The 25,590-nt window shown below is 53.1% G+C and overlaps 2 protein-coding genes across 2 annotated transcripts; one reads left to right on the top strand and one right to left on the bottom strand.

Annotated features, from left to right (window-relative positions):
• Window positions 1–679: 679 nt before the first annotated feature.
• On the top strand, window positions 680–12,240 carry LOC122368895 (telomerase protein component 1-like). Its single transcript, XM_043343213.1, has 12 exons — window positions 680–830; window positions 2,163–2,801; window positions 3,239–3,373; window positions 3,867–4,028; window positions 4,456–4,596; window positions 6,813–7,120; window positions 7,611–7,768; window positions 8,918–9,062; window positions 9,382–9,597; window positions 10,026–10,206; window positions 10,571–10,792; window positions 11,914–12,240. Exons 2-12 carry the CDS (start codon window positions 2,166–2,168, stop codon window positions 12,238–12,240), a joined length of 2,631 nt encoding a protein of 876 aa, XP_043199148.1. The 5' UTR covers window positions 680–830; window positions 2,163–2,165.
• Window positions 11,261–19,801, bottom strand: LOC122368857 (chaoptin-like; the record flags this gene model as incomplete). Its single annotated transcript, XM_043343132.1, has 4 exons — window positions 11,261–12,891; window positions 13,109–13,380; window positions 13,819–16,178; window positions 19,655–19,801. Coding segments are annotated over 4 exons (3,225 nt in total), but the record flags the coding sequence as incomplete, so codon positions are not given.
• Window positions 19,802–25,590: the final 5,789 nt, after the last annotated feature.

Genomic DNA, 25,590 nt, shown 5'->3' with positions numbered 1-25,590 from the left:
TTTGCATTTATTTATTGAGTTATCATGAGTTTTTCGTATGTGTTACATTTGTTCAGCCCGGAATGAACTTAAAGGAAAAAGAAAAAAACGGATGATGTCGCGAAATTCCAAGACTTCTGCGAGATTACTTTCCGACGAACCACCGACGAACGCATCTAAATTCTTTTTCGCTTGCTGGCGCAGAAACGACAAAATAAACGAGGGCTTCCTGCGGGGGCCTGTTCCAGCGCCTCCAGAAACCTCCAGAAACCTCCAGAAAGCTCTAGAATCCTCCAGAGAGCGTTCCAGCGCCTCCAGAAAGCTCCAGAAAGCTCTCGCCAAAGCTCCAGAAACCTCCAGTAGCCTCCAGAGAGTTGGGAGGTCCAAATTTCTCTGGAGGCTCTGGTCTTCAGTTATGGCGCACATGTGACAATCACGAATGTAAACAAAGAACTTTTGACTGAGAATTGTACAACTTGAATGTAAAGAAAATTACATTGCTATAATTTTGTTATTCTTTTTTACTAAAATTGAAAACAAATTTTGCGTGTCAAGATAGAACAATCGTCATTCTTTTGGTATCTATGACGCCAATCTCCAGAAATCTCCAGATTGCGTTCCAGCGCCTCCAGTGAAACCTCTGGTAGAGCCTCCAGTCAAGAATTTCTTCTGGAGGCGCTGGAACAGGCCCTTAGATACCGTGCCTGCGGGGTGGGCGCTTGTGGGCGTAACCGGCGTAACTAGCCTTGGGCGTAACTCGAAGACCTTCGTAGGATTTTCTGCATTGGGCTCGTGAAAATTGTCTGTATTAGGCCCTTTTAACGATTCGTTAGGGAAGGGAGGGCGCCGACGTAAGTATGGAAAGGAAGTTAGTATGATAATACTTGTTTTTACCTCCATGTGTCACAATAGGGTGCAATGGTGTTGTAGAAGGTGGTGCAATCCCCATGTCATCGGGAAAATCCCACTCCCCTTGTAAGATTTATCCAGTGTTATTTATGGATTTGGTGTGTGCATGTGTTTGTTCAGAGATGTGTTTTATTTGTTTTATTGTGGTCTGCTGACTTTTAGGGACAGGTTAGCTAGGTTTAAGGCTATATGCTAGGTTCAGGTTGGCCTGACTGTCGTCATTGACATTGACATTTGACATTGCTTTATTTTTGCTGTGTCGCTGGTCTGTGTTTCACTGAGGCTGCCAGCGCAACTTGCGAGCTGACATCACACACAAAGCCCATTGCCCGAACACTGCCACAATTGTGACATCAGCTCGCGAGATGCGCTGGCAAGGCGCTAGCAGTGTCAGTGAAACACCACCCTGATCTTGATTTTCAGGCTTGAGCCAGGTCAGCTTAATCTTCTAACAATAACTGGATTCTTATATTAATATAATATGCCCAAAGTTAACCCTGAAGTTTACCAGCTAGGTGAAAGAAGTATCGTAAATGCTGTTCCAGAAGCTCAAGCTAATATCATTTCTTTGACATTTTCTTTTGTTGTTAATTATTTTTGAACTTAATCTGTACATACTTATGCATTTACATCTTCATGCCTTATAACTTGTTAAGTACCTTATCTTTGATTTGCATTTTGCACACTTGTTACTATTTACAAGATCATTATCTTTTGATTCTTATTTCTTATTTACATGAACATCGAAAGAGGTGATTATTGTTTAACATATGTAATCATAGAGGTAAAAGATCTATCAGTTTACCAAGCATCACACCTTGTAATATAAGAGTCTGGGAAGGTTAGGATTGTGTCATTTAAAGCTAGTTTTTACTTGTTTTTGATGAGTGGATGTGCCAACCTGGTCACACTAGGGGATACAACTGGTGTCAATAACTTGTGACCAGTCAGATGCTCATAACCAGTGAATAGTTGGTGTATTGCCCACTGACTGATTGGAGATCCGGAAGCAGTCAGTAGTAGTCAGAGCCCAGAGGTCAGGTGGCCCAGTCCCGTCAGTTTTGCGACAAGTAGCTGGATGTTAAATGAACGGTCACCTGGAACATCTCATCAGTTACCGGTCCACTACTGGTCGAATCCCATCAAAAGTGTACAGTTACATTAGCACTCCTGAGTCATAAATTTGCAACCAGCTCGTCCTAGACACCTCAGACTGCGTATATCACCCCAGTGCTTATGTCACCCCAGTGCCTGTCATCCCTGCTCTCTGGCAGACCATGGCTGACAAGCGGCCGCCGCCGCCGCTACCGCTGGAGAACAAGCTGCTGAAGACGCTGTCGGCGTCCGTGGCGGCCTCCGCGGGCCGGCGCGCCGGCAGCGATGGCTCGCGGCCGGCGGCGTCCGACCTGCGGCCGCCGCCGCTGGAGAACCGACTCCTGGCGCAGCTGAGCCTGCGCTCCTCGGCGCTCACTGGCGGCGCGTCGTCGGCGCTGCCATTGCGCAGCTCCGTACTGGCCAAGTACGAGGCCGAACACCGTCCGCCGCCGCCGCCGCCGCCGCACGGGCTCGGGGTGATGATGTGTCAGGCCGAGATGGCACGTGATTCCGTTGCCTGCGAAGAAGAGGACGATGACGACATGGGAATGGCATTGTTCGATGACTGCGAGTCTGTGTCATTTTCTTCAAGGTCGGTTGATCCGATTATGTATAAATCAAGGAGTAGGGCTAGGCCGCGCTTGGCCCGTATGGAGCCTCGCCGTTTCCCAGGAGCGGGCAACGGGGCGAGCTGGGCCCAGCCAGAGCCACAGTACGACTTCAAAGGCGTCCAGCTGGGAGAGTATGACGACCGTCCCACGTGGACCACGCCGGGACAGGCGGAGCGGCCCGACCAGGAGCTCCTGCGTACCACAAAGGTAAGTCGGTCCGGTGGCTGCGGGAGGGAGGCGAAACGGTGCGCTGGGAACCCGAAACGGCGCCCGCCTTAGGACGAGCGAGGCAGGCTCGTTGGACCTGACGGGAAGATGAAGGTGAAACAGCAGATTACAAAGCCTCTTACAGGCATCGGTAACGTTGGTATTCAATTACATTGTATTGTAGTTGTACCCGTTCGTGAATCCATTGCATGGCCATCTTTGCGTCTAATTTTACAACCATAAACGTGTACGATCTATCCAGACTATTCCGATGTTTCCTGGTCGAGCTCGATACCACAGTGTAGCTTCATTGTATTGACGTGTTTGTCGCGACGCTTGACAATTCCCGTGTCGCCTCGTGCTGCCGTTCCCGTGTCGCCACGTACTGAGGATCCCACGTGTCGCCACGTACTGACGTACCCGCTGTTGGCCGGCAGCTGGACTTTCTGACGGCCGTGTGCGTCTCGCTGGTGAGCCAGCCCGACTTTAAGCAGCGCGAGGACCCGCTGAGGCAGCGGCTGCTGCAGCAGGCTGGCCGGCTGGCCGAGCTCGAGCCCGAGTTCCTGCTCAAGGTACTGCCACCGGCCGACTAAAGGGCCTTGACTGGGGCGCCCATCAGGGAAGAGGGCGGGAATGGCAGTGGAGAGCGACGCATGCATGTGGTGTCATTGAGGTATTGTCAATTGTTGTTGGCGGGAAATCGTCAAATTATCGTTAATTATTACTTACATGCTTTTGACATTTATTAGCAATGGGATGTGAAGACTGAAGATCGGATACTAAGCCGTTGAAGCTGTTTTTTTTGTAGAATGCATAAAATAATGCTCGTAAAGTTAACGCTCTGGAAGACTGTGAGGCCACGTTTTATCATGCCAGTCGTGAAGATGCTACGCGTATGATCTGTCCAGATGGATGCCCCTTGCCACTTTATCCTAACTCGGGGTCCTAACTCAGGATAGGGTTAGCAGGGATCTCAGGCTTCCCGAGACCCTTCAGTGGTAATGCGCGAGCCGTGTGCGTGCCATGATTTGGTGTCCTGATGACACCTGTCCGTGTCGCCGGCAGGTTGCGCTGTACGCCCGCCAAGAACTGATGCTGCGCACAACAGCCAACTTCCTGCTGTCCCTGGCGGCCTTTGTCGAGCCGTGCCGCCCCTACCTGCGCAAATACTTCTGTGCCACCATCCGACTACCCACTGACTGGATCGAGGTGGCCGAGATATACCAGGTAAGACGCGGTAGCTGCCCTCCTTGGTAGGTAACTGCGGGGTAGTGCCGAGATATACAAGGTAGGACGACGGTGGCTATATGCAATGTATGCCGTGTAGGTGCGTTTGATGAGAAGCCTGATCGGAAATATCGGCTAGGTCCGCGGATGCTTACATGAGACACAGATACACAGTTACATGACACACTGTTAAACACAGTTGCTGGTTCAAGTTAATTGTCATGTCTTTCGTGGGTTTCCAGATCTGATAGATTGGTTACGCTGTGGGCATGCAATGGATGTTGCTGTCGATATGCCCTTCCCCTCCCCCGCGACTATTGCATTGTCCGAGCTAAGGTAGCTACAACGTAAATTACGCTGTTATCACATTCCTAACCTAACCACGCACCGGACTTTTTAACATCTACATACCACCTTCGTTCAACAGACATTCGACGACTCCAAGATTAACTTTGGCTCGCTGCCGAACGCTCTCCGCAAGGTCATGACGGACAAGTTTGGCGAATTTGACAACTACCAGCTGGCCAAGTACAACAAGGGAGGTGGCAAGAAGAAGCGCAAAAAGAAGGTGAGCCTGAGTGGCTGCTGCATGTGTGCGTTTGTGTGTGGACAGTTTAAACTTGTGTTCGTAAAAAGGGCAGCTGCTGGTTTATAGCATTTAAGCTGGCTTATATTCTATAGAGCCTATAGGCCTTTCTTCCTCATTTTCCTACTGTGTGTGCCTGGTACGACTCTTACTGTTAACATGCCCATTAGATCTGAAACCAGATAAGTGGTACCTATGCATTTTGTGTATACACAGACCCATGCGCTGATTCTTAGCTAGCCATTGTTAATTAGTAACCAGCAAGCGCGCCGGTGGAGAGTGCTTGAATACCGTTTTTGTGAAAAGTGTAGAGAGGGCACCACGATGCGCTGCTGGTTTCCGTCGTTTTTTTTTTAGCAGATGTATTTTTACGTAGCTTTTGCTCATTTGTAGCCTCGGTTATCGTGAGGCTTGTGATCAGACAAAGTCAAGAGAATTCGCCAACGAAGAAGTGAAATGTAAGACAGATTAGGATAACTGCGGTGCTGCTGTGCGGAATGCCATCCCATGCCGATTGTCTGCGGTGCCCCGAGTATGATGCCAAGGTTAGGGGTGAGACGCCGCTGCCACATACCGCAGCCCGGCCGGTGCAGTCGGGCCGATAGCCTATCAGCCGGGCGTCGCCGGTCCTTGAATAGCAACACCGATTGTCTGGCCCGCTCTACGGTAGTATGGGGGAACAGCAGCGGGGGGGGGGGGGGTTCGGGGGAGGAGGAAGGATTTATAAGTGGGCTGGATGGGGTCAGTGTTCAAGTTACCGAAACGATAGTGCTCTCACGTTTCTTGACAGTCACTTTACACCTTGTTAATTTGCTCACCTCTACATGTGAATATAATTTATATGCACTTATTGTCGTAGTTGGATAGGTTAAGGTATTAGAGTCTGCAGCCGTTAGGATGATATAATTGATGAAAGCTGCTTGATGACGCTACTTCGGAATCATACAGCTTTTCACGCTTCCCATTGCTCAATGATAAACCAGTAAAACGCCTTTTGGGCGAAGAACGAGCGAGCAAGATAGTGAGCCCTGCACGTGCGGAAGGGCGAGAGGGTACTTCCAACGGGCTTGCGCAAAGCACCCTTCTAACCGGTCGCTGGCGGTGTACCAAATTTGAACGCAATCGGCCCAGCCGTTCCTGAGATCTGGAAGCGGCACTCTGCACGTGCGCACGTGCAAACAGGGTCCAAACAGACTTTTGCACGGCACCCTATAACTGGTCCCCAACCGTGTACCAAATTTGAGCGCAATCGGCCCAGCCGTTCTCGAGATCTGGAAGCGCCCCCTGCACGTGCGCACGTGCAGTAGCACCTTAACCGCAGCACATGGGAATGCATTGCCTGGTGGGTGCCTACCTGTATGCCAAGTTTCAGCGAAATCGCCCCAGTATTTACCGAATTATTAAAATGGGAACAAATTTGACACCTCATTGTTGTATTTTGCACGTGCACTGGGGGTGACCCACATGCATCGAGAGTATCCTATTTTTGGTAGAAGGGATGCAGCTACGCTATAAAAATTACCGCAAGACAATCGCCCAAGTGGCTGCTGAGATACGGGCCTCTCAAAATCACTACTTTTGCAAAACAGCTTGAACACCCTTGACTTTTCACGTGGCACGTGCCACGACGGTCACTGAGATGTATCAATAGTAGTCAATTACGGGGTAGAAGGGATGGCGCTACCCAGCAAAAAAGACCGCAGGCCAATCGGTCCAGCGGTTGCTGAGATATAAGCCTCTCAAAAGCGTTACAGGCCGGGCCGGGCCGGGCCGCTCATACTGAGATTTTTCCGTTATACAGCAAAAAAGACCGCAGGCCAATCGGTCCAGCGGTTGCTGAGATATAAGCCTCTCAAAAGCGTTACAGGCCGGGCCGGGCCGGGCCGCTCATACTGAGATTTTTCCGTTATATTGAAAAGACTCGCTTCGCTCGCTGCGCTCGCTCGCTCGTAATAATACCCCCACCACCCGTGAATTTAGTGCAATATCCTCCTTTCGCCCCACCAACGGCAGGTTCGTTTTCCACGATCCCGCCTTGTCTCTTACCGCTGTGCGATCACGTGTTTGGAAATGTCTGATTTTTGTCACTTTTGACCGTATTTTGGAGATGCCTGGTCACAATGTCACATTTGTGTGACAGTTGGGAACCGTCGACATTTTGAACCATATTACTATCGACCCTGTGCCGCTCGTTGCAGACCAAAGGGCAACGGTGGAACGCCCGACTCGAGAAGTGGCGCAAGGAAGCCGAAGGGAGCGACATGGAGACGGACGACGAGAAAGACGACGACGAAGACGAGAACGGAGACAAGAAGGAAGCCGAGAACGGAGACAAGAAGGAAGCTGAGAACGGAGGCGGAGGCGGAGGCGAGGACGGCGTGGTGCCGGACCCGGACGCGGAGACGGACGAGCAGCTGCGGCGGCGCTCCTTCACCATCAAGAAGCTGGTGCGCCTACTGCACGTCCGCAGGCCGGTCGAGCCCGTCATGGCCATCGTCGGCAAAAAGTGAGCAGCCGCACCGGGTCGGTGACGGTGGTCTGATGATTCGTCATGCTCCGCGCGAGTGTTTTTTAGAATCGTTAAGTAAATTGTCCATATCAAATGGGTTTTGTACTTAGCATTGACCTCAAATCAATTTTTTATTCTGCATTTTCTTTGCTCAGTTAGCGAGCTTTCATCTGCGCTAAGCCGTGTGTCTCACACTCAGTTGTTCCATTGTCAAGTCATGCTTTGTGCTGCTGCTTATCGTTCGGACTTAGGCTTATTACGATATTTTTATGAGGCTATTCACAGGATAAAATGTATCACAGAATGGTCTATATCCAACGCCGTCATGGAATATCTTATACCTATTGCTTCCCCTATTATACCTTCGCTGATGATCGAATACCACGCCCTGTACCGTGCGGTGTCTTTTTTCACTGACTGCCCGACCCCACCCCGCACCGCGCTCACCCCCTCTCACCCCCCCCCCCCCCTCCCGCGCCGGTGTCAGGTACCCGGCCGACCCGGACGCGTTCCGACGCAGCGGCCTGCCGGGCACGTTCGACTCGTCCCGCTCTGGCCAGAGGATGCGTCTGCCGGTGCCGGAGACGTGGGAGACTCAGGTGGCACAGCGCGGCAACAAGGCCGAGGTGTGGCAGCAGCTGATCGGTGAGTGAAGGGCTCATGGGGGGGGAGGCTCCGGGTGAGCAGCAGGGGGGGGGGAACTCCAGCTGAGCGGAGGGGGAGGGACTAAGGCTGGTGGAGGGAGGGGGACCCCGACCGGGGCGGAGGGACAGACTTGGAGCCCCGGCGGGGTCGATGATGGGACAGTCGGGTGGTGGTTAGGGATTCGAGCGGGGCGACTATGAAACAATCTAGTGGTGGGGAGGGACGGGGTGAGGAGGTCGAAATGGCTGCGGCAGTAATTCGTTAATAGTTACGGAGCGAGCGAAGCGAGCGTAGTCTTTCCTTAGATTAACGGAAATTTCTGAGTATGAGCGGCCGGCCGGCCGGCCGGCCGTGGTCACGCTTTTGCGAGGCTTATATCTCAGCAACCACTTGACCGATTTACACGCGGTAATTTTTATAGGGTAGCTTCATTCCTTCTACCAAGTTTTGGACTATTCCCGATGCATGTGGGTGACCCCTTATGCACGTGCCACGTGCAAAACGAAGAGGTGTCACTTTTGTAATTGTTGCAATATCTCGGTAACTACTTGGCCGATTGCGCTGAAAGTTGGCATGTAGGTAGGCACCCACTAGGCAATGCATATCCATGTGCCAGAGTTGGGGTGCTCCTGCACGTGCGCACGTGCAGGGGTCGATTCCAGATCTCGAGAACGGCTGGATCGATGGCGCTCAAATTTGGTACATGGTTAGGGACCGGTTAGTAGGGTGCTGTGCAAAAGTCAGTTGGGACCCATTTTGCACGTGCGCACGTGCAGGGTTCCGCTTTCAGATCTCGAGAACGGCTGGGCCGATTGTGCTCAAATTTGGCACATCGCTAGAGACCGGTAAGTAGGGTGCCTTGCACAAGTCAGCTGGAGGTACCCCCTCGAAATTTCGCACGTGCAAGGCTCACCCTCTCGCTCGCTCCGTTTGTCGCCCCAAAAGGCGTTATACTGGTGGTACTGTTGCTAATTGGCGGTGCAGGGTGGCTTGAAAAGGTCCTTTCTTACATTCATTCATCCTCTATCCCTAGTACTCAGCGTAAACAACTAATTATTGGCCGGCCGTCGCTGTAGGCACCACTCCTCCCATTGCTCGCACCGCTGTACCGTAGTCACACCGTAATAACTCCCACTCGTGGTCCCACAGACAACAAGAAGCTGCCCTACATGGCCATGCTGCGCAACCTGCGTAACCTTATCCTGGCCAAGATCGGAGCCGCCCACCACGACAAGGTGATCAGCACACTCACCAACGAGAACGCGGTACTCAACAGCAAACAGATGGTATTCAGGTGAGAGATCGCGCTGTGTTGATTTTATGGATTGTATGGCAGGTGGTGGATTGATGACAGGAAGTGGAACATTCCGTAAAAATAGTTATTTGTGTTTTCCATTTAGCTGCCCTGAATTCGGCAAAATATATTGCAAAAAAGAAACTCATTTATGGTCCTCTGATCTCGGCAGTCATGTTGTTCGGCTCTCGCCATACTTTTTACGGAGCGCTGTAAGTTGGTGTATATTTCTGTGTGATATGGGCCGCGGCATGCTGTCTGGGAGCCGGGAGGACTGTCCCGCTGTACGAACCTCTGCTGATTTCCCACGCCTCGCCAGGTACCTGTCGGCGTACGCGGCGCTGGACGAGCTGGAGGTGCTGATCACCGACTCCCTGGCTGAACAAGAGGCCGCCCGCGCATCTGAGCAGGGTGAAACTCCGGCCGAGCGCGGACAGGCGCGTCGCAGGGGCGCACCCAAGAAGCCCGCCCCACAGCGCTTCTCCAAGGAGTACTGGATTGCCCGCAAGAAGCGCGTGATATCCGCCAAGCAGCAGTGAGTTATGTGCGGGGCTGGTCCGGGCTAGCTGACAGGGTAGAAGCAAGCTTCGGTGTAAGGATTTCGCAAGATGTAGAGGCTAAAGCTGTAGAGAGGAGAGAGTGCTGGGCGGGAGACAGCGCGCTATGTTAGTGTCAGTGGAGTCTCATTGTCAGTGGTATGTCAGCCAGGTGTTAGTGACAGTATAACGTCCAGGGAGATCTCTCAGGACCAGCCTCCAGGGACGGAGGCGTTCCATTCACCACTGACTCCGCTCTGACTGCCGCCAGTGCCATCCCGCCGTGACCAAACTTTCCCCTTCTGTATTTCCCGCGTCTTTATTCACATACTGCTCCGCTGTGACCCACCTACCAACCCTTTATGACCCCTACTGACCCCCTCAGTGACCTCATACTGACCCTCGGTATCCCCTTCTGACCCTTCAGGAAGTCCAAGTACGACCTGGAGGTGGTTCGCCGGTACCGTCTGGCACTGGACCGAGCTGTGGCCATCGCCACCATCCACAACGTGGCGCCCATCTCCGGGCGCACGCTCATCTTCTGTGACGTGTCGGAGAGGATGGACCACGTCTGCGCCTCGGCCAAGGGCATGGGCAAACCGAAAACGGTACGTACGATCGACGGGGTGGTAGAGGCCGACGTGCTGATGAACACGGGCGAGGGGAGGGGGCGTTTGCTGAGCGGATAGTGAGCCATGGAGACGCACTATGAATGGTTTAAATTTTGCTGTTGTTTGTGTGTTTTCTGAGTGAATGACCCGAATTCAATGACTCCTCAGCCAAGCTTTCCTATTGTGTGCCGCCTGCTTTTGCTGGCTTTCTCCGGCGATTCTCAGGGTAGCTAGCTGAAGCTGTTTAGCGGCATAACACATTTCAAATAATCCAATAAAGCTCCCCTTTACACGTCCTTCACCGGTGATTGGACCAGCCCGCCTCTGACCATTTCCCCTGCGTCTGTCCCTCCGTTACCAGGCGCGCACGATGGCGCTGCTGCTGGCGCTCATGTGTCAGCGCTCCTCGGAGCACTGCGAGCTGGCGGTGTTCGGTCAAGGAGCTCCGTACCTCCTCCCGCGCCAGAGGAACGTCAACCTGCTCAAACAGGCAGCTGATGAGGAGACTGCGGTGGACCTACAGCGGCGTCGTGGCTTCGAGCGCAGCGCCGCCGCCGACTGGGGAGATGCTGCTTCTGAGGAGGTAGGTGGGACTGGGTAGTGGGTAGACGCTTGCCTCCGAGGGGCAGGTGGGAAGAGGGGAGGGAGGGACTGGGGAGACGCTGCCTCCGAGGAGTTAGATGGGCCGGGGGGGGGGGGTATTGGTAAACGCCGCCTCCGAAGGGGTAGGTGGAGGAGGGAGGGAGGGAAAGAGTGGGAGGATGGAGTGAAGGGGAAAATGCTCATTCGGAGGATATAGAAAATTAAGAGAGGATTTGAGGAAGGACTGAAGAAACACTAATTCGGAGAGTATGGGTGGAGAAAGAGCGAGGGCTCGATAAAGTAAATGGTTATGGCTCGATAAAGTACTTTTTTACACGCATGTTAATGATTGGGCTTTTGTCATTCTTTCTTCTTCTTTTTTTTTTGTTGTTCTTGCAGATGTAGCTAGGTGATAACTGCATCGGGGTTGGCTTGACACCATCCGTTCGATTTGACGCCATGCACACACTTCACGATTGGGCACATTTATTGACACTGACTCCGTTACGAACGGTATGGACGTTTGAACTGCACCCATTGAGCAGTAAAGCAACTGGCGAACGTCGAGCCACCGAGCTCTCCGGGAGCGCGGTACGGCGACGGTTTCGACACTCATGACGACAAATGATACACTGTGGGCGCCCCTGACACCGACGTGGCGCAACCATGATATAACATCTGACGAAGGGGCACATAGGACTCTGAGACTCGGCAAATAGGTATGCATACGTGCTCTCTCTCTCTCTCTCTCTCTCTCTCTCTCTCTCTCTCTCTCTCTCTCTCTCTCTCTCTCTCTCTCTCTCTCTCTCTCTCTCTCTCTCTCTCTCTCTCTCTCTCTCTCTCTCTCTCTCTCTCTCTCTCTTCTCTCTCTCTCTCTCTCTCTCCCTCTCTCTCTCTCTTTCTCTCTCTCTCTCTCTCTCTCTCTCTCTCTCTCTCTCTCTCTCTCTCCCCTATTCTCTCTCTTCTCTCACTCATTCTTTAATTCTCTATAGCCTTCCGAAGATGCTGCACCACTAAACACCACGGGAGTCGCTTCCCCCGACAGTAATGTCACTGATATTTCACATTTCCCCTCACTTATCCCGGCTCGCCCGTCTCTAAGCTACCCTCTTTCCTTCTCAGTCATGCTCTGAGGACATGTCGGCCGATTCTTCATCCGACCCGGAGTGCGAGTCCAACTCTCCACAGCAGAAGAGCGGCAAGCCGAAGAGCGTTCTGATGCCAGGCTATACACCTGCTCAGCTGTCTGAGGGTGTGGCTGCTGTGGAGTCCGCACTCGACTTCTGCCTCCACGAACGCCAATGGGTGAGTACCAGCCGCTGTTTCGGACACCGCGAGACGGGCAGACAGCCGACAGTTGAGGATCACAGTGGACGTCGGGTGGCGCCGGTCGGGGCTCTTTGGTACGGCACTGGCCGCGCTCGGTCCTGGCACGCCTTGGTGTCCTGACCGCGCCGGGCTCGGCCCAAACCGGTGGCCGGCGCTGGTAGTCTGATCCGCACGTCACTAACCACTGAGCGTCCAGGCTAGGTTCTGCACCACCACACCTCATCACTCGCCGCTCCGACACTCGGTTCTATCGCCCGGGCCTCGGCGTGTCCCTGACCTGCACCGGCCTGGGCTGTAATAGAGTCCACACGCGCACACCGCTCCCTCATCGCTGGTCGAGTTCCGTCTCTCCAGGGAACGTTACATAGTAGGGCGCCCCCGGGTAGTAGCCGCGTGCCGATCCGGCCCGGCCGCCGCCGCCTCCGCCCACTGTACTCAGCGTGCCGTAGATGCCGTTCTGCATCACATAGGAACCCGGTGGCGGCACGGCCATCTTGCTGGAGACGAGAGTACCTGAGCGGCTGGCGGGCGCCGGCGGTGGGCCGCCCACCATCGGGTAGCCGGGGTAGGTGAGGTAGTTCCACTGGGGTGGCGGCCCGGGCGGGCCCGGCGGGCCGGGTTTGACGCAGGTACAGCCGCTGGGCGCGCGGAGGGCCAGCGGGCCGGCCAGCGGACCGCCCTGGTACTCGCGGCTCGAGTCCCACCGCCAGAAGCAGCAGAGGCGGCACACGCAGACGCAGACGATCACCAGGATGATGAGAGCCACCACACCTGTGAAACAGAGTGGAAGAGGTGTTAGGGGTGATGCTACCGGGGAGAGAGTTGTAAAACTGTAGGGAGACGAAAAAAAAAAAACGGAAGCAGCAACACAACGAACAACCGAGCGAACGAACAATAAGCAATGAGTTCCAAGAGTTTCCTCGGTGTCACCTCCTCTTTGGTACCAGGTCCCCTCCCCTCCCGACTATCCATCCCTCCCGTTACGCACCTCCCACGATGCCGATGATGAGCGCGTCCATGTTGTTGACACCGGCCTGTTTGGCCGTCTCCGGGTCGGCGGGTGCCGGCTCCGACTCCAGCTCGGGCTCCGGCTGGCGCGGCGGCAGCGTCCAGATGATGTCCGGACGCGCCGTGGTCGTGGTGCGTCGTGTCGTGAACACGATCTCCGTGGTGGTGGTGGTCTGACGACCGGCGCAGGTCAGCTGGTCGGCCTGGAGCGCCGTCAGCCGCCGGCCCGACAGGTCGGCCGGCGCCGCGCACCTGCGGGGAGAGAGGGTGGGTCAGTGTTGGTCAGGGTCCGGTGGAGGTGACGGCTTCCGCACACACGAGGAAGCAATGGTAGGACGGAGTATCTACCCAGTGGTCTGCCCTTAATAGCTTACGATGTCCGTGATAGCGTCAGGTGTCCCTAATCGTCTCTAATGATAATCAGCTTAGAGTTTATATGGAAGGGTTGATGAATTGCACAGAGTAGAAGGAAAACACTGAAAGAAAACTAATTTCTTAGTTCATCCCTGATCGTGATGTGGGAAGCATTTATCAAAAGAAAGGACTTATCACATCGATCACCAGAGATGGACTTCACTTTTCGATCGTGACGTCAATTAGCATGAGTAATGAGAGCCGACAAGAAGGGACATTTCAATGTCCAGCTCTGGACTATTCAGCTTGGTTAGTTCTGCCACACCACTCCCTCACCTGATGTCCCTGAAGTCGTCGTCGAGGCGGTCCTGCCGCAGTTTCTCGAGGAGCCAGCGGCGCAGCGGCGCGGCGTTACAGTCACAGAAGATGGGGTTGGAGGCCAGGCCGGTGAGGCTGACGGTGCGCTGGCGGTCGTCGAGCCGCGCCAGCAGCTGTGGACTGACGCTGGTCAGCTGGCTGCCGCGGACGTCCAGCGCCACGGCCGTGGACAGCGGCACGGGCAGCAGCATCTTGGTGGGGATGCCGGCCACCGAGGTGTCTGCCAGCACCAGGCGCACGGCCGGGCTGCTGAGGCCGGCCAGCGCGCCCGTGGAGATGCTGCGCACCGCGCGGCCGTGCACGCCGAGCTCGCGCAGCCGCGGGAAGAAGGCCGGGTGCAGCTGGTCTTGCAGCACCGGGTCCTTAACCTCCACGTGCACCGCCTCGAGCGTGCTGAGACGCTCCAGTATGCCCTTGACGTCGAGCGCCGTGACTCCCGGGTAGGAGTGTAGCGACAGCTCGCGCAGGGACGGTAGCGACTCGAACGCCGTCTTCTCGATACGCGAGCATTTGGCGAGATCGGTGAGCCGCAGTTTCTCCAGGTTGTTGAGGTAGGTGAAGTCGCCGCGGATGACGTACGAGATGGGGTTGCCAGAGACGTCCAGCTCGCGCACGAAGCGCAGCTTGGGCCAGATGGTGGCCAGACCGAAACTCAGGTTGGGAATCTGGTTGTAGGAGAGATCGATGGTCTGTAGGAGGGTGGGTCGCTCGAACAGCGACTCGGAGATCTTGACGACGTCGTTGCGTGACAGATTGAGTACGCGGAGGTAGGGCGTCTCCAGGACAGGGATAGTACGAACGCCGCATCCGACCAGGTGCAGCTCGCGCGCCGCCTTCGGCTCATTCATCAAGATCTCGACTGAGTCTGGTGACAGCGGGTTGAAGGACAGGTCGAGTATCTTGACGTTGGCCAGAATATCCTCCTTCGGCGGGATGGAGCGCACCTGGTTGTGAGACATGTTGACGTCGTCGAGGAAAATGAACTGCTTGCGAAGCGCGTCCAGCGGCATCGTATCGAACCTGTTGTGGGCGAGGTTAATCTTCTGCAGCATCTGCACCTTGAGCCGGCTGAAGATAGCCTCTGGCAGCGTACTAAGCTGGTTGTTGTTGAGCTCGAGCGCCAGGCGGACCAGACCACTGAATGTATCCTCATGCAGCGTCGTCAGCCGGTTGTGGCTGAGGTCGATGAACTGGAGTTGCGTCGAGTTCTGGAAGGCGGTCTGGTTGATGTTGGTCATGTTGTTGCCGCTGAGATTGAGCTGGCGCAGGTGTGGCATCCCGGAGTAGTCGCTACTGGAGATGCTGGTGATGGTGTTCGACTCCAGGTTCAGATGCTCCAGCTTGGTCGAATCGGCCAGCAACTCGGCTGGGAAGAACTCGAGCTTGTTGTGGCCGAGGTTGAGCCAGCGCAGGTTCGAGTGGATTTTGAACGCGGCCGGGTACAGGAACGTGATCTCGTTGTGACTGAGGTCGACGATGCGAAGCTCGGTTCCGTCGGTCGTCACGTTGAAGTAATCCGCCTTGAAGGTGGCCAGCTGGTTCGAGTCGAGTTTGAGGATGTGCAAGAAGGGGACGCCGCTGAAGGCGGCCGGCTGCACCACCGAGATGTTGTTGGCGCTGAGGTCGAGTGTGTGCAGGAACGGCAGACCGACGAACGCCTGTTCGGGCACCTCACGGATCCGGTTGTGCTGCAGCTGGATGACATTGACGTTCGACTCGGCTAATGTGGTGGACGGCACGGCCGCGATCCGGTTGTCGCTCAGGTCCAGGTTCGAGATCTGCGGCAGGTCCTTCAGCAGCCGCGCCGGCAGCGCCTCCAGCCGGTTACCGCTGATGTCGAGTTCCTGCAGCCGCGGCAGCAGCGCGAACGCGTCATCCTCCACCTCAGCAATGTCATTGCTCTCCACATTCAGCTTGCGCAGCTTGGGCAGGCTCAGCTTCCCGAGTTTGGCGATCCGGTTCATGCCCAGGTCGAGCTCCTGAAGCGTGCCGTTGACGCCGTCCACCATCTCCGCTGACACCTCGGGGATCTGGTTACCGCGCAGCGACAGCTTCTGCAGCCGCGAGAAGTCCTCGAACGTGCCCACCGGCAGCTCGCGGATCACGTTGTAGGCCAGCGAGAGCTCGCGCAGGCCGGCGATGCCGGAGAGCGTGTCACGCGCGATCACCCCGATCCGGTTGTGCTCGAGTGAGAGGGTGCGCAGGGCACTGAGCGGCCGCAGCGCCTCGTGCGGCACGTACAGGAGGCCGTTGTCGTCCAGACTGAGCGTCTCCAGCCGCGACAGACCGCGGAACGTGCCGCGGAAACCGTCATCACCCTGCCGAAGAGGAAGGGAAACGTCTTAGCACATGGTGTTGCACTCTGTTACAGAGTTGCGGCCAGCCGGTTTGACTTGCCTTAGCCGAACGGACGGCAAATTTCTTGCCTTCCGTCGATGGGCATAATGGCTCGAAAGCTTAAACACATTTGCATGCTAGATCATATGCTCGATAATTCTAATCATGGTGTTCACGCGTGATAATTTTATTGATTACTCGATAATGTCGATACTCTGGACTAATGTTATGCTGATTTGAGGCTGGTTTTCCACCTAGCTCACCCTCGGACAATCATAGGTCACTTCATTTGCATAACGTTATCTCATTTACCTAGATCATACAAAACAGAGCAGAACCTGGTCAACCTCAAACGAGTCTGTTTGCTCGCCACGCTCCGTCGTAATACCGATTCGGTAATCGCTCACTTATGTCATCACAGATATTACTTCTCTGCTGATAATCACATGGTGACGTCACCATACCGATTTACGGGCTGCCATATGACAACGGACATCGGCGTGAGCATGGACCCGTGAGCCATAACGATAATTGCTGCGGTGTATCGAAGTGTGTATTAGAGCGTGAAAAAAGGGTTGTGCGTGTGGGTCGTAACGGCACCTATCATGACGCTTATTTGTTTGATACTTGTAATTGTGAACTAGGGGCTAGGGCAGGGTTCAAAGAGCAGTGAACTTACATAGCTGACCATTGACCAACCCGATCTTTCATTTCACGTGCTTAGGACCCATGACACGAATACCTACCCAGTAATATGTAAAGGAGTAGAGAGGAAACCTGGTAACCAAATCAGAACTCGGAATCCCTGACGCTGTAAGCTCTTTTTTCGTGATCATGAGACGTTTTAGAGGGCTGGGTGTAGGCCTTTGAAACTCGAATATTTTATATCGTAAATGAGTGTTTGCTAGTGCGTAGGTATGGGAGATCTGATTCTGATTGAGAGCGCTAAAATAGCTGCTGTTGTTTATGGTGTCCTTTTCTATTGAAGCGTGGTATGAGGTGGGAGTAGTAGAATCCGTTACTCGCGCAGTTTCCATATTCATTGGTTAAATGAGGTGCGTTCCGGACTTGGGGTCAGAAGATCAGGACACGACTCCGCTCAGTCTTAGTCTCGGCTATGACATGTTTTATTTCCATTGTTTTTCGTTGGTGTCAGTCGGCTCCATTGGTATCTGCAGGTCCAAAATTATCTCGCGATAGTTGCTCCTTTCACACTCAGTCCTGATAAAAAAAAGCTTTCGGATGAACCTGACCTTGCTGAATCTAGCAAAAAGTGACAAGCGAATGAGATTTACATAATTTTTCTATGTGCATATGATCGAATGCTGCTGCATACATAGTGCTTAGGTAGTATGTAGGACTCCTGAACTGTAGGCATAGCTGGTGTGGCCTGTGCTACCAAAGACCATCCTTAGTATTTCGCGGTCTTATAACAACGTCTTTTCCATCCGGGTCGTATTCTCCCTACTGTTCCGACGCGACCTTTGGTGACCTCTGCCACTCTGTGCCTGTCTGACCTTTGGTGACCTCTGACCTCCGAACAGTGATCCCGAACGTCCTTGCGTCAAGGACCGCGCCGCACCTCCCGCTCACTCATTGGTAATCCGGCTTCACCTATGCAGTTTGTGCACGCCGCACTGTATGCAAAGCAGTGCGAACCTCAGCAGCGGAGGGACGGCGTCGGACGCGTGGAGACCGCGCCCCGCGGCGCTCCGTAACGGTGCCGGCCGGACGGGCCGCCGCCGGCCGAGACGGCGCGGGACGGCATTCCTGCGTGCTCCGGCCGACCGGGCCCCGGTCACCGGGCAGCACAGGGTGGAGGGAGTGGAGCGGGCGAGAACCGGACCGGGTCCGGGTGGGATGGAGGAGGGTGGGGGTCGACCTACGATACGCAACTTTTGAATTAGCTATTAAGAAATAAGTGAGGGCGAAATTTTGCTGTAGTTGACCCCTACGACCGTGACTGTCCTTTCTTCTCAACTGCCAGGCTGGACTAGCCACGGTAGCACGCGGTCACCGAACAAGTGATCTAAACCTCAGATGATCCACACCGAGGCTAGCCTCGGTAGCGCAGTATCTGTTTCTCCACCGGTGTTGTCTCACTACCGGCAAGCACAGGCAGTCCGTCGTAAACTGACCACAGACGTACAGATAGCCCTGTCACCGGTGACGGACGGTTCTCCGGTAATGGACCGTGCTCCGGGTCATCCGCGGGCGCCGGCGGCGCCGCGGAGGCTCTCCCGGCCTCCGTGAACCCCCGTCCTACTGTCGCGTGACTGATGATGTCCCGAGGAGTACTGATCCGTGAGAGTACTGATCCGAGCCCACCCGCGGTGGAGGACGCTTCTCCGCGTCACCAGTGCCAGTGCTGATTAATGGTGATCGTTTTGGTGTCAATGGTATTGAGATCGTTTAGTGAGCTGTTTCTGTAAGGAAGCTGGAAAGAGAAGCGGCTTTCAGCCGGCAGTGCAGCAAGACTGGGGAAATGAATTGAATACTGTTAGTCTCGCTTCTAATGCGATCGGGAGATGCTCATTGCTCATTATGTCGGTAGTGAGTAGAGGTAATAGACGGAGAAGCTGAAAGATAACGGAAAATGAAGTATGACTCACAGATGAGGAGTCTGGAGGATGACGAGTGATGGTAAATGACGCTTATTTTCGTCCGATGACTCTGATCAGCTCTGTCGCTGAACCCGTTAGCCGCCTTTCCAACTTGCGCACAAACCGCCCAATCTCTAACTAACATTACTACTGCGCTCTCCAACTTCGAATACTCTTCCTTCTCCAGACTTTTTCTTTTCCTCCTACCATTGACAGCCAATAGTTGCCTACTACCACTGAATGGATGCTCGGCAGACACTTTTACTATTATTAATGTCATCTTCCCATTTCTTTTGACCCATTCCCTCTCCAGAACCGGTCAGCAGTTTCTACACCTATTTTCTGCGCCATCCATTCCCTCCCCCAGCGCCGCTGAGCTCACGGATCTATGTTCCGACCGTCATCGGTTCTCATGCGGGCGCTGGCGCCGCGGTCCGACGGGCTGGTTCAGTGACCCTCACCCTGGCGGGTCAGCACGGGTCGACCGCTGGGGAGACGCCAGCGTGTGAAGGCGGCAGTCAGAACCGCACTCCGCGGTCCGCGCCGACAGACGGGTACGGTTCGGAGTCGTGTGTGGAATCATGATTGTTCTTTTGGGTGAGGAATTCTGCTCTTGGGTCGCCTGAGCAGGTAGGGCGATTGGCTATGAAATGCTTCTATTGCTGTGCCATTGGTAACTGCTAAGTGATCTTCTGTAGTTGGTAACCCTACCTGGGTGATACTCTACAGTCTACACTCTACATGATACACCGATACACCGAATTTTCATAACTGATAATGGCCAAAACACTACGGTGTAATTTCGCAAGTGCATGGACTGACTTGAGACTGGCGTAATATCCAGCGATACCCACCTGTCTGATCATGTTGACGCCGAGCCGCAGCTCCCTGAGGTTGACGAGCGGCTCGAACGTGCCGTCGGCCAGGGTGGCGATGTTGTTCCGGGTCAGGTCGAGCACCTCCAGGCTAGAGAGGGGCGCCAGCTGAGACGCCTCCACGCCCTGTGGAGACGGCGGGTCATGGGTCAAGGTCGATACCGTAAAATATAGACTGGCTGGGTGTAGGCGGTGAGTGTGGGCTGAGGGCGAGGGATGGTTCCATTTTGACTAGTCTTCATTTTCACCTTTGGCTGACTATTTCGCACCTCTATACTAACCTACAGCGGTCTTTTGTAGCCCTGGATCTGTTATGTTGGTAGAAGACCGCATGAATAAGGTATTGAAGCTGTTGGATGAAATGTGTGAAATTTTTACCAAGTCTGCTGATATCGCTCTGAATTCTTCAGTACATTCCCGATATTGCCTCAACTATGCCCAGCTCGCCGCTGTGGATTCCTTTCGTATCTCTCTGGCATCCATCAGGAGGTTTCTCAGCCTCTTTGCCCTCCAGTCGGCCGATCTTGTCGATAGACGTTCCAGTGGAGAGTGCGATGATGACATGTCATCACCGATCGCGTCGGTGAGAGGCCGGCCTCAGGAGCGCACCTTTGTCGGCGAGAGAAGCGCGCGGCACGGCCAGTTTCGCCATGCATTCTCCGGTGGACAGGGAAGCAGCGCGCTGCCGGCTCCGTACCTGCGGGTGCGAGAGCTCCTCCCCTGTTCGGCCGCCGAGCGGCTTGCTTGTGTGTCACGATCTCAGTGGAAGGTAATGGGCGCAGAGGAGGCCATAGCGGCCACGATCGGCCGTGAGGCGAGGCGCATGTGACGGCCGCTTTGGTTCGTGTTGTGCGGCGAGGACGCTGGGGGCCTGCCGTCGGGGGTGCTTGCGGGCATCTTATCTCATGATGGGGCTCTGCATTACTTTGAGATTCTTTGAACCGCTTATGAAACCATACCCAGAGACCTGATAAATATCCAGCGATTGAGTTAAAACTAAATATTTAAATTAAATTAAACTAAAGTCAGTATTGGGCGTCTGTTATTTTTTCGTCACGGGCACGGGAGGGGATGAGGCAGACGGACACGGAGAGTGGCCGCGTCTCCCACGCGTGACACGCCGTCCCAATGAAGCCGTCCGGACACGCTGGGCTGCCCTGTCTGTACAGTCACCAGCACTTGCTACCCATCACCCCCGGACGGCGGGGGAGCAAGCTACCACCGCCCTTGCGAGACTAGCGCAGCCATGCGCCAAGAAGTGGAAACACCACGTGACTGAGGCCACGTGAGGGCAGGGTCACGTGATGGAGGGGCGGAGCATAGTAGCTTTTGCGCCCGACACTAACTGAAATGCGGCGCTGTGATTGGGCGCTTTAGCATGAATGAAGCCCCGGCGCCAGAATCAGCCGTTCGCCTTATATGGAAGGTAAGCCTGTGCGTTTCACTGTTCTGTGTTGGTTTGAGAGCCACGGCACCATACGAATTGTGAGCCCCTTTGAACGGGTCACCGCCCGAGGCACTGAGGCGACGGCTGTGCCGGGCAAAGCCTAGCCTGGTGGGAGAGGTGGGCCAGGGAAAGTGCGATCGAGCAGCCACACTGAGACGTGGATTGGTATTATCTAACCGGGACAAACGATGTCAGCAGCCTCTTCTCGTTGACACGAAAACTTTGACAGACAACGTTGGCAGTGCCCAATCAAAAGCTACTAAATGATTCAGTTAAGAAGTTGGCGAGATAACCAGACCCAATAAAAAGTTTTTAATTCGATTTTGATTGACAAATGACATACAAGCCCGCTGTGATGGACCAAAAAAGGAGCTGAACAGTTCATACATCTTCTAAAAAGCTCAATGGTAAAAATTTAAAAGTCAAATGTTAAAATTCAGCCTGCACGGGCTGCATGTTTAAGCTCGGGTCCGGCACTGCCAGGAAGCTTATATTGCCAGGCTTGCAATTCCACTACGTTGTAATATAACCAAGAGTTATGTGAGAGCAACAACTAAAAGCCTCGAGCCCCGTTGGGGGGAGCGGGCGCGAAACAGCCCCGTCTCCTTTTCAGTCGATATCTCTTAAAGTATAGCGTAGGTCGCCACCAAACTTTCAAGACCCCTCCGGGCATCATTTTACACCTTGTGACCAAATTTTTCCAGAGCTCTTATGAAAGGTTAGTCACAAATGACGTCAGAGTGACCTCATGTTCTGTCATTTTCGACCCAATAAAAGGTTTAGCAGGAAGAGCTGTCACGCTTAGGGTAAGGTGCCTAATTAGCGACCCTTTCCGATTTGCGACCTACCTCCCTACAGAAAAACTGGCAGGAGAAAACGGGGTAAAAACATCGTCAAAGGGTCAGCCATACTTTGGTTATCAAATTAAATTATTTTCCGGTCGTCGATGTTTCTGGTGGGACGTTTCAGGTGAGTTTAAATAAAAATGACGAGTTTCTTATCCAAAACGTGTGTGTTTGGGCCCTCTGAGATGAAAAGCGATGCACATTAGGATGATGCACATTTTTTATTCTGAATCGACATTCCTTTTTCAATTGATTGCCGTTTTCCTATAGTGAATCGCTGAACTGTGCACAGCATGGCGGCTAAAAATGAGTCGCAACTCATATTTCCTATTTGCGCCTGACATGGTCGCAAATAGCTCAAGATGGGAAAGAAAGGGGAAAAGAGAGAAATGAAAATGAGGTGTTGCTGAAGCTTGCAATGTGTGGCAGGGGATGCCAAATGTTATCACCGACTGCAGGGGTGCCGAATTCAGCACGGACCTCGAATATCATACGAGATAGCCCGCAAAATTTGGGTTTCCGCCTTCTTTTCGCCTTCGGTGCATCACGTGATCAGTTTTTACTTACGTAAATGTGTTTGATAAACGTCCCGGTTCGAGTGATTGAGTGCTTTGCGTATAGGTTACCTTTTTGAGGTCATATTTCATCTTTTCAGGCGTCGCATTTTTTGCCATTTTTAATATGGGGAAACCCATAGACTTATTAGCGACCCTCCCCGGTCGCTAATCGGGAAGAGTTCCCTATTAGCGTTTTTTGCAATGGGTTGCCAAAATGCTCACTACAAATAAGTTAGTGAATATTGGGGCAGAAAATGACTATATTTTAATAGAAAAATGAACGATCTCTCCGAAAATCAAGCCAGTAATACAGTGGCACCCACAGAGCGTGAGCAATGACGGTTCAAATTAAGGGGGTCGCTAATGAGGCACCTTACCCTACAGTTTTGAAGATAACAAAAAATAGGTATTCAAGATAAAAAAGATGTAAAATAAACAGCGCTACAAAACTGCCAACTCTGATTTCTAAACAAAAATTGATTTCGACCATCAAAACTATAGAAGTATAACACCCCGAAAATACCAACAACATTCAAAATTAAATTTGGAATATATTTTATAGAACTATCTGCACTAGATATGCCAAACCTAAACTCGACAGCTCCATTTTTAGCAAAGTTATGGCAAAAAAATGTATTACGTAAAATTTTCAAACTCAATTTTTAGCCGTCACAGAACACACAGAGCAAGCGAAAGACCACCATTGGATTTCCCGTGATGAGCTGCATCGAATAGATACCCCTTTTATGCAAAATATTAACTCTGAAATTTAACCTTTTTTGACCTGACCTTGACCTGACCTCCACCAGAACGTAATATAAACCGGCTCCAATGGCCGTCTAGCCCACACCATTGAATTTTAAATGTAAAATTGACCATAAAACATGTATCACGCGACCCTAGCAATTAGCATAGCCCGGCGGCCGCTGGGCCTCCGCGCCACCCGGGCCGCGGGCCGCTGGGGGGGGGGGCATATAGTTGCCCCCCCTTTACTTCTACGACGATATCGTCGCAACGCGAAGAGATAGAGAGGCGAAACTTTGCACACATCTTTCTGAATACCTAGCCGAGGTTGTGTCCAAATTTGGTGTCGATCCCATTTGAAATGACGTCACAGTGACGTCATAAGTGAAATTATAGATTTGCGACTCTCATATTCCTCACGATACATCAGATATATGGGACCGAATATAAAGGGTCGATTATTGGTCAGAAACTGGATGGAAGTGTAGTTAGATGTTTTAGGATGACAGCAGGTGCTGTCTAGTTCATTTACAGTTGAGTTTCATGCTCAGCGTCATCAGAAACGGTCCATATCGGAAAACGACAAAACTTTATGACGTCACTGTGACGTCATCTTAGGTGCTACAACCATCAAACTTTCCTCAAACATTGCCTAGGTATTCATTTGAAGCTATGCCAAGTTTCACGTTCGTAGCTCATTCGGTTTCGGAGATATTTCACAAAACGTAAAGGGGGGCAACTTTATGCCCCCCCCCCAGCGGCTCGTGGGATAGTTGGGTTCATATTGTGACCCTTAGTGACCTGACCTCTTTGACCTGACCTGGCATCAGTGACCTCTTTAGGCAGCATATGTATTGGGCAACCACGCTCCATCGATGTTTTTCGATAACATGCCTTTTATTTGATGTGTTAACTGACTGTAACGCATTCCTTAGACTAAATCGGTGAAAAAATGCAACCTTTGACCTGACTTGTGACGTCATGGGTTGCACCTAGGTCAAAGAAACCTGGAAACAAGGTTCGATAGCCCCTGATAGGGCTATCGAACGTTCTTCGAATTTTCAAAATCGGTCGGTAACTTTCCGAGATCTCAGGTGGAGGACGAAACGGCTGCACCACCCCATCAGGTGGTAGGGTCCGCCAATAGCCCAACGGGGCGCGAATTATTTACTCATTCATACAGTGTCATCTATTTTGAGAACACCTTTCTCACGCCATGACATGGTCCTCTCGTAATAGATCGAGATGAGGAGAGTGTTTTCACGCCTCCTTATGCACGGCTCTAGTGTCATTGAGCTATCAACTGTCAGCGGTTTTCGGACAATGAAGGAAGGCTTTTGGTCGTTTTTAGGTAAGATGGGTCAGATCATTTCAGTGGCGGATCCAGAGGGAGGGCATGGGGGCCATTCTTCCCCCCCCTGGGCCTCCAGGGGGCCCATCACGAAGTTTTTTTTCTTCAATTCATCACGGACGTCACCGACGGGAGATTTAACCCAGAGGTCTCCTAAGGGGGCACCATCCAGAAGGTCTATCGGAATAGAGTACCGTTTTCGGGGTCTTCCGGAGGCCCATTTCTGTCCCTCGCCTCGTTTTTTTTTAGTTTAGTTGAGTCTTTTAGTTTTTAGTTTAATATTGTCCATCTATTTCCATCCCGAGGTCCGCGGGGGCACCATCTCGAGTTCTCAGGGGGCACTATCCCGAGTTCTCCACAGGCACCATCCCAAGGTCGGAGAGGGCACCATCTCGAGGGTCCGGGGCACCATCCCAAGGTCTCCGGCGGCACCATCGCGAGGTCTGATGGCACCATCCCGAGGTCTCCGGGGCACAATTCCAAGTTTCCAGGGTCACTTTTCCGAAATCCGAGGTCTGAAGGAGCACTCTCCCCGGGTCTGAGGGGGCACCATGTCGAAGTCTCAGGGGCACCATCCCAAGGTCTCAGGGGCACCATCCCGAGGTCTCAGGGGCCGTTTGATCCGCGCCGTCCTGGGGGGTTTTTACGCCCCCCCCCCCTAGGTTTTTCGCGAATATCTAAAAAAAAACGGCGACGCGCAGCGCCGCTGTTTTAGATACACTCGTTCCGACATCTTTTTTCGCACATGCTATGAAATTTCAGATCCCGGTCATTCAAGGTCAGGTCACCATGTAACGTCAAGTGACCTTACCTCAGAAAAAGTTAGAAAGCTCGCTGTAGCTACACCGACTGACCGACTGAGCGATCACTTTGAAACTTTCAGTACTTTGCTTAGGGTAACAGTATGTATAAATGGATATCTCGGATTTTTTAATATCTGTGAGTTGTGACCTAAGGTCAGGTCAATTTTG

Source organism: Amphibalanus amphitrite, unplaced genomic scaffold (assembly GCF_019059575.1).
Source record: "Amphibalanus amphitrite isolate SeventyFive unplaced genomic scaffold, NRLGWU_Aamphi_draft 000033F_arrow, whole genome shotgun sequence".
Lineage (NCBI taxonomy): Eukaryota > Metazoa > Arthropoda > Thecostraca > Balanomorpha > Balanidae > Amphibalanus > Amphibalanus amphitrite.
The sequence above is the reverse complement of the archived record's forward strand: the minus strand, read 5'-3'. Positions and strand labels throughout refer to the sequence as shown.

Excerpts from the sequence above, each read along its gene's own strand:
- LOC122368895 (XM_043343213.1), top strand. The coding sequence starts at position 2,166 with ATGGCTGACAAGCGGCCGCCGCCGCCGCTACCGCTGGAGAACAAGCTG. Across the intron at positions 7,121-7,610 it reads ATGGCCATCGTCGGCAAAAA|GTACCCGGCCGACCCGGACG; the intron begins GTGAGCAGCCGC and ends CGCCGGTGTCAG. Across the intron at positions 10,207-10,570 it reads GCATGGGCAAACCGAAAACG|GCGCGCACGATGGCGCTGCT; the intron begins GTACGTACGATC and ends CTCCGTTACCAG.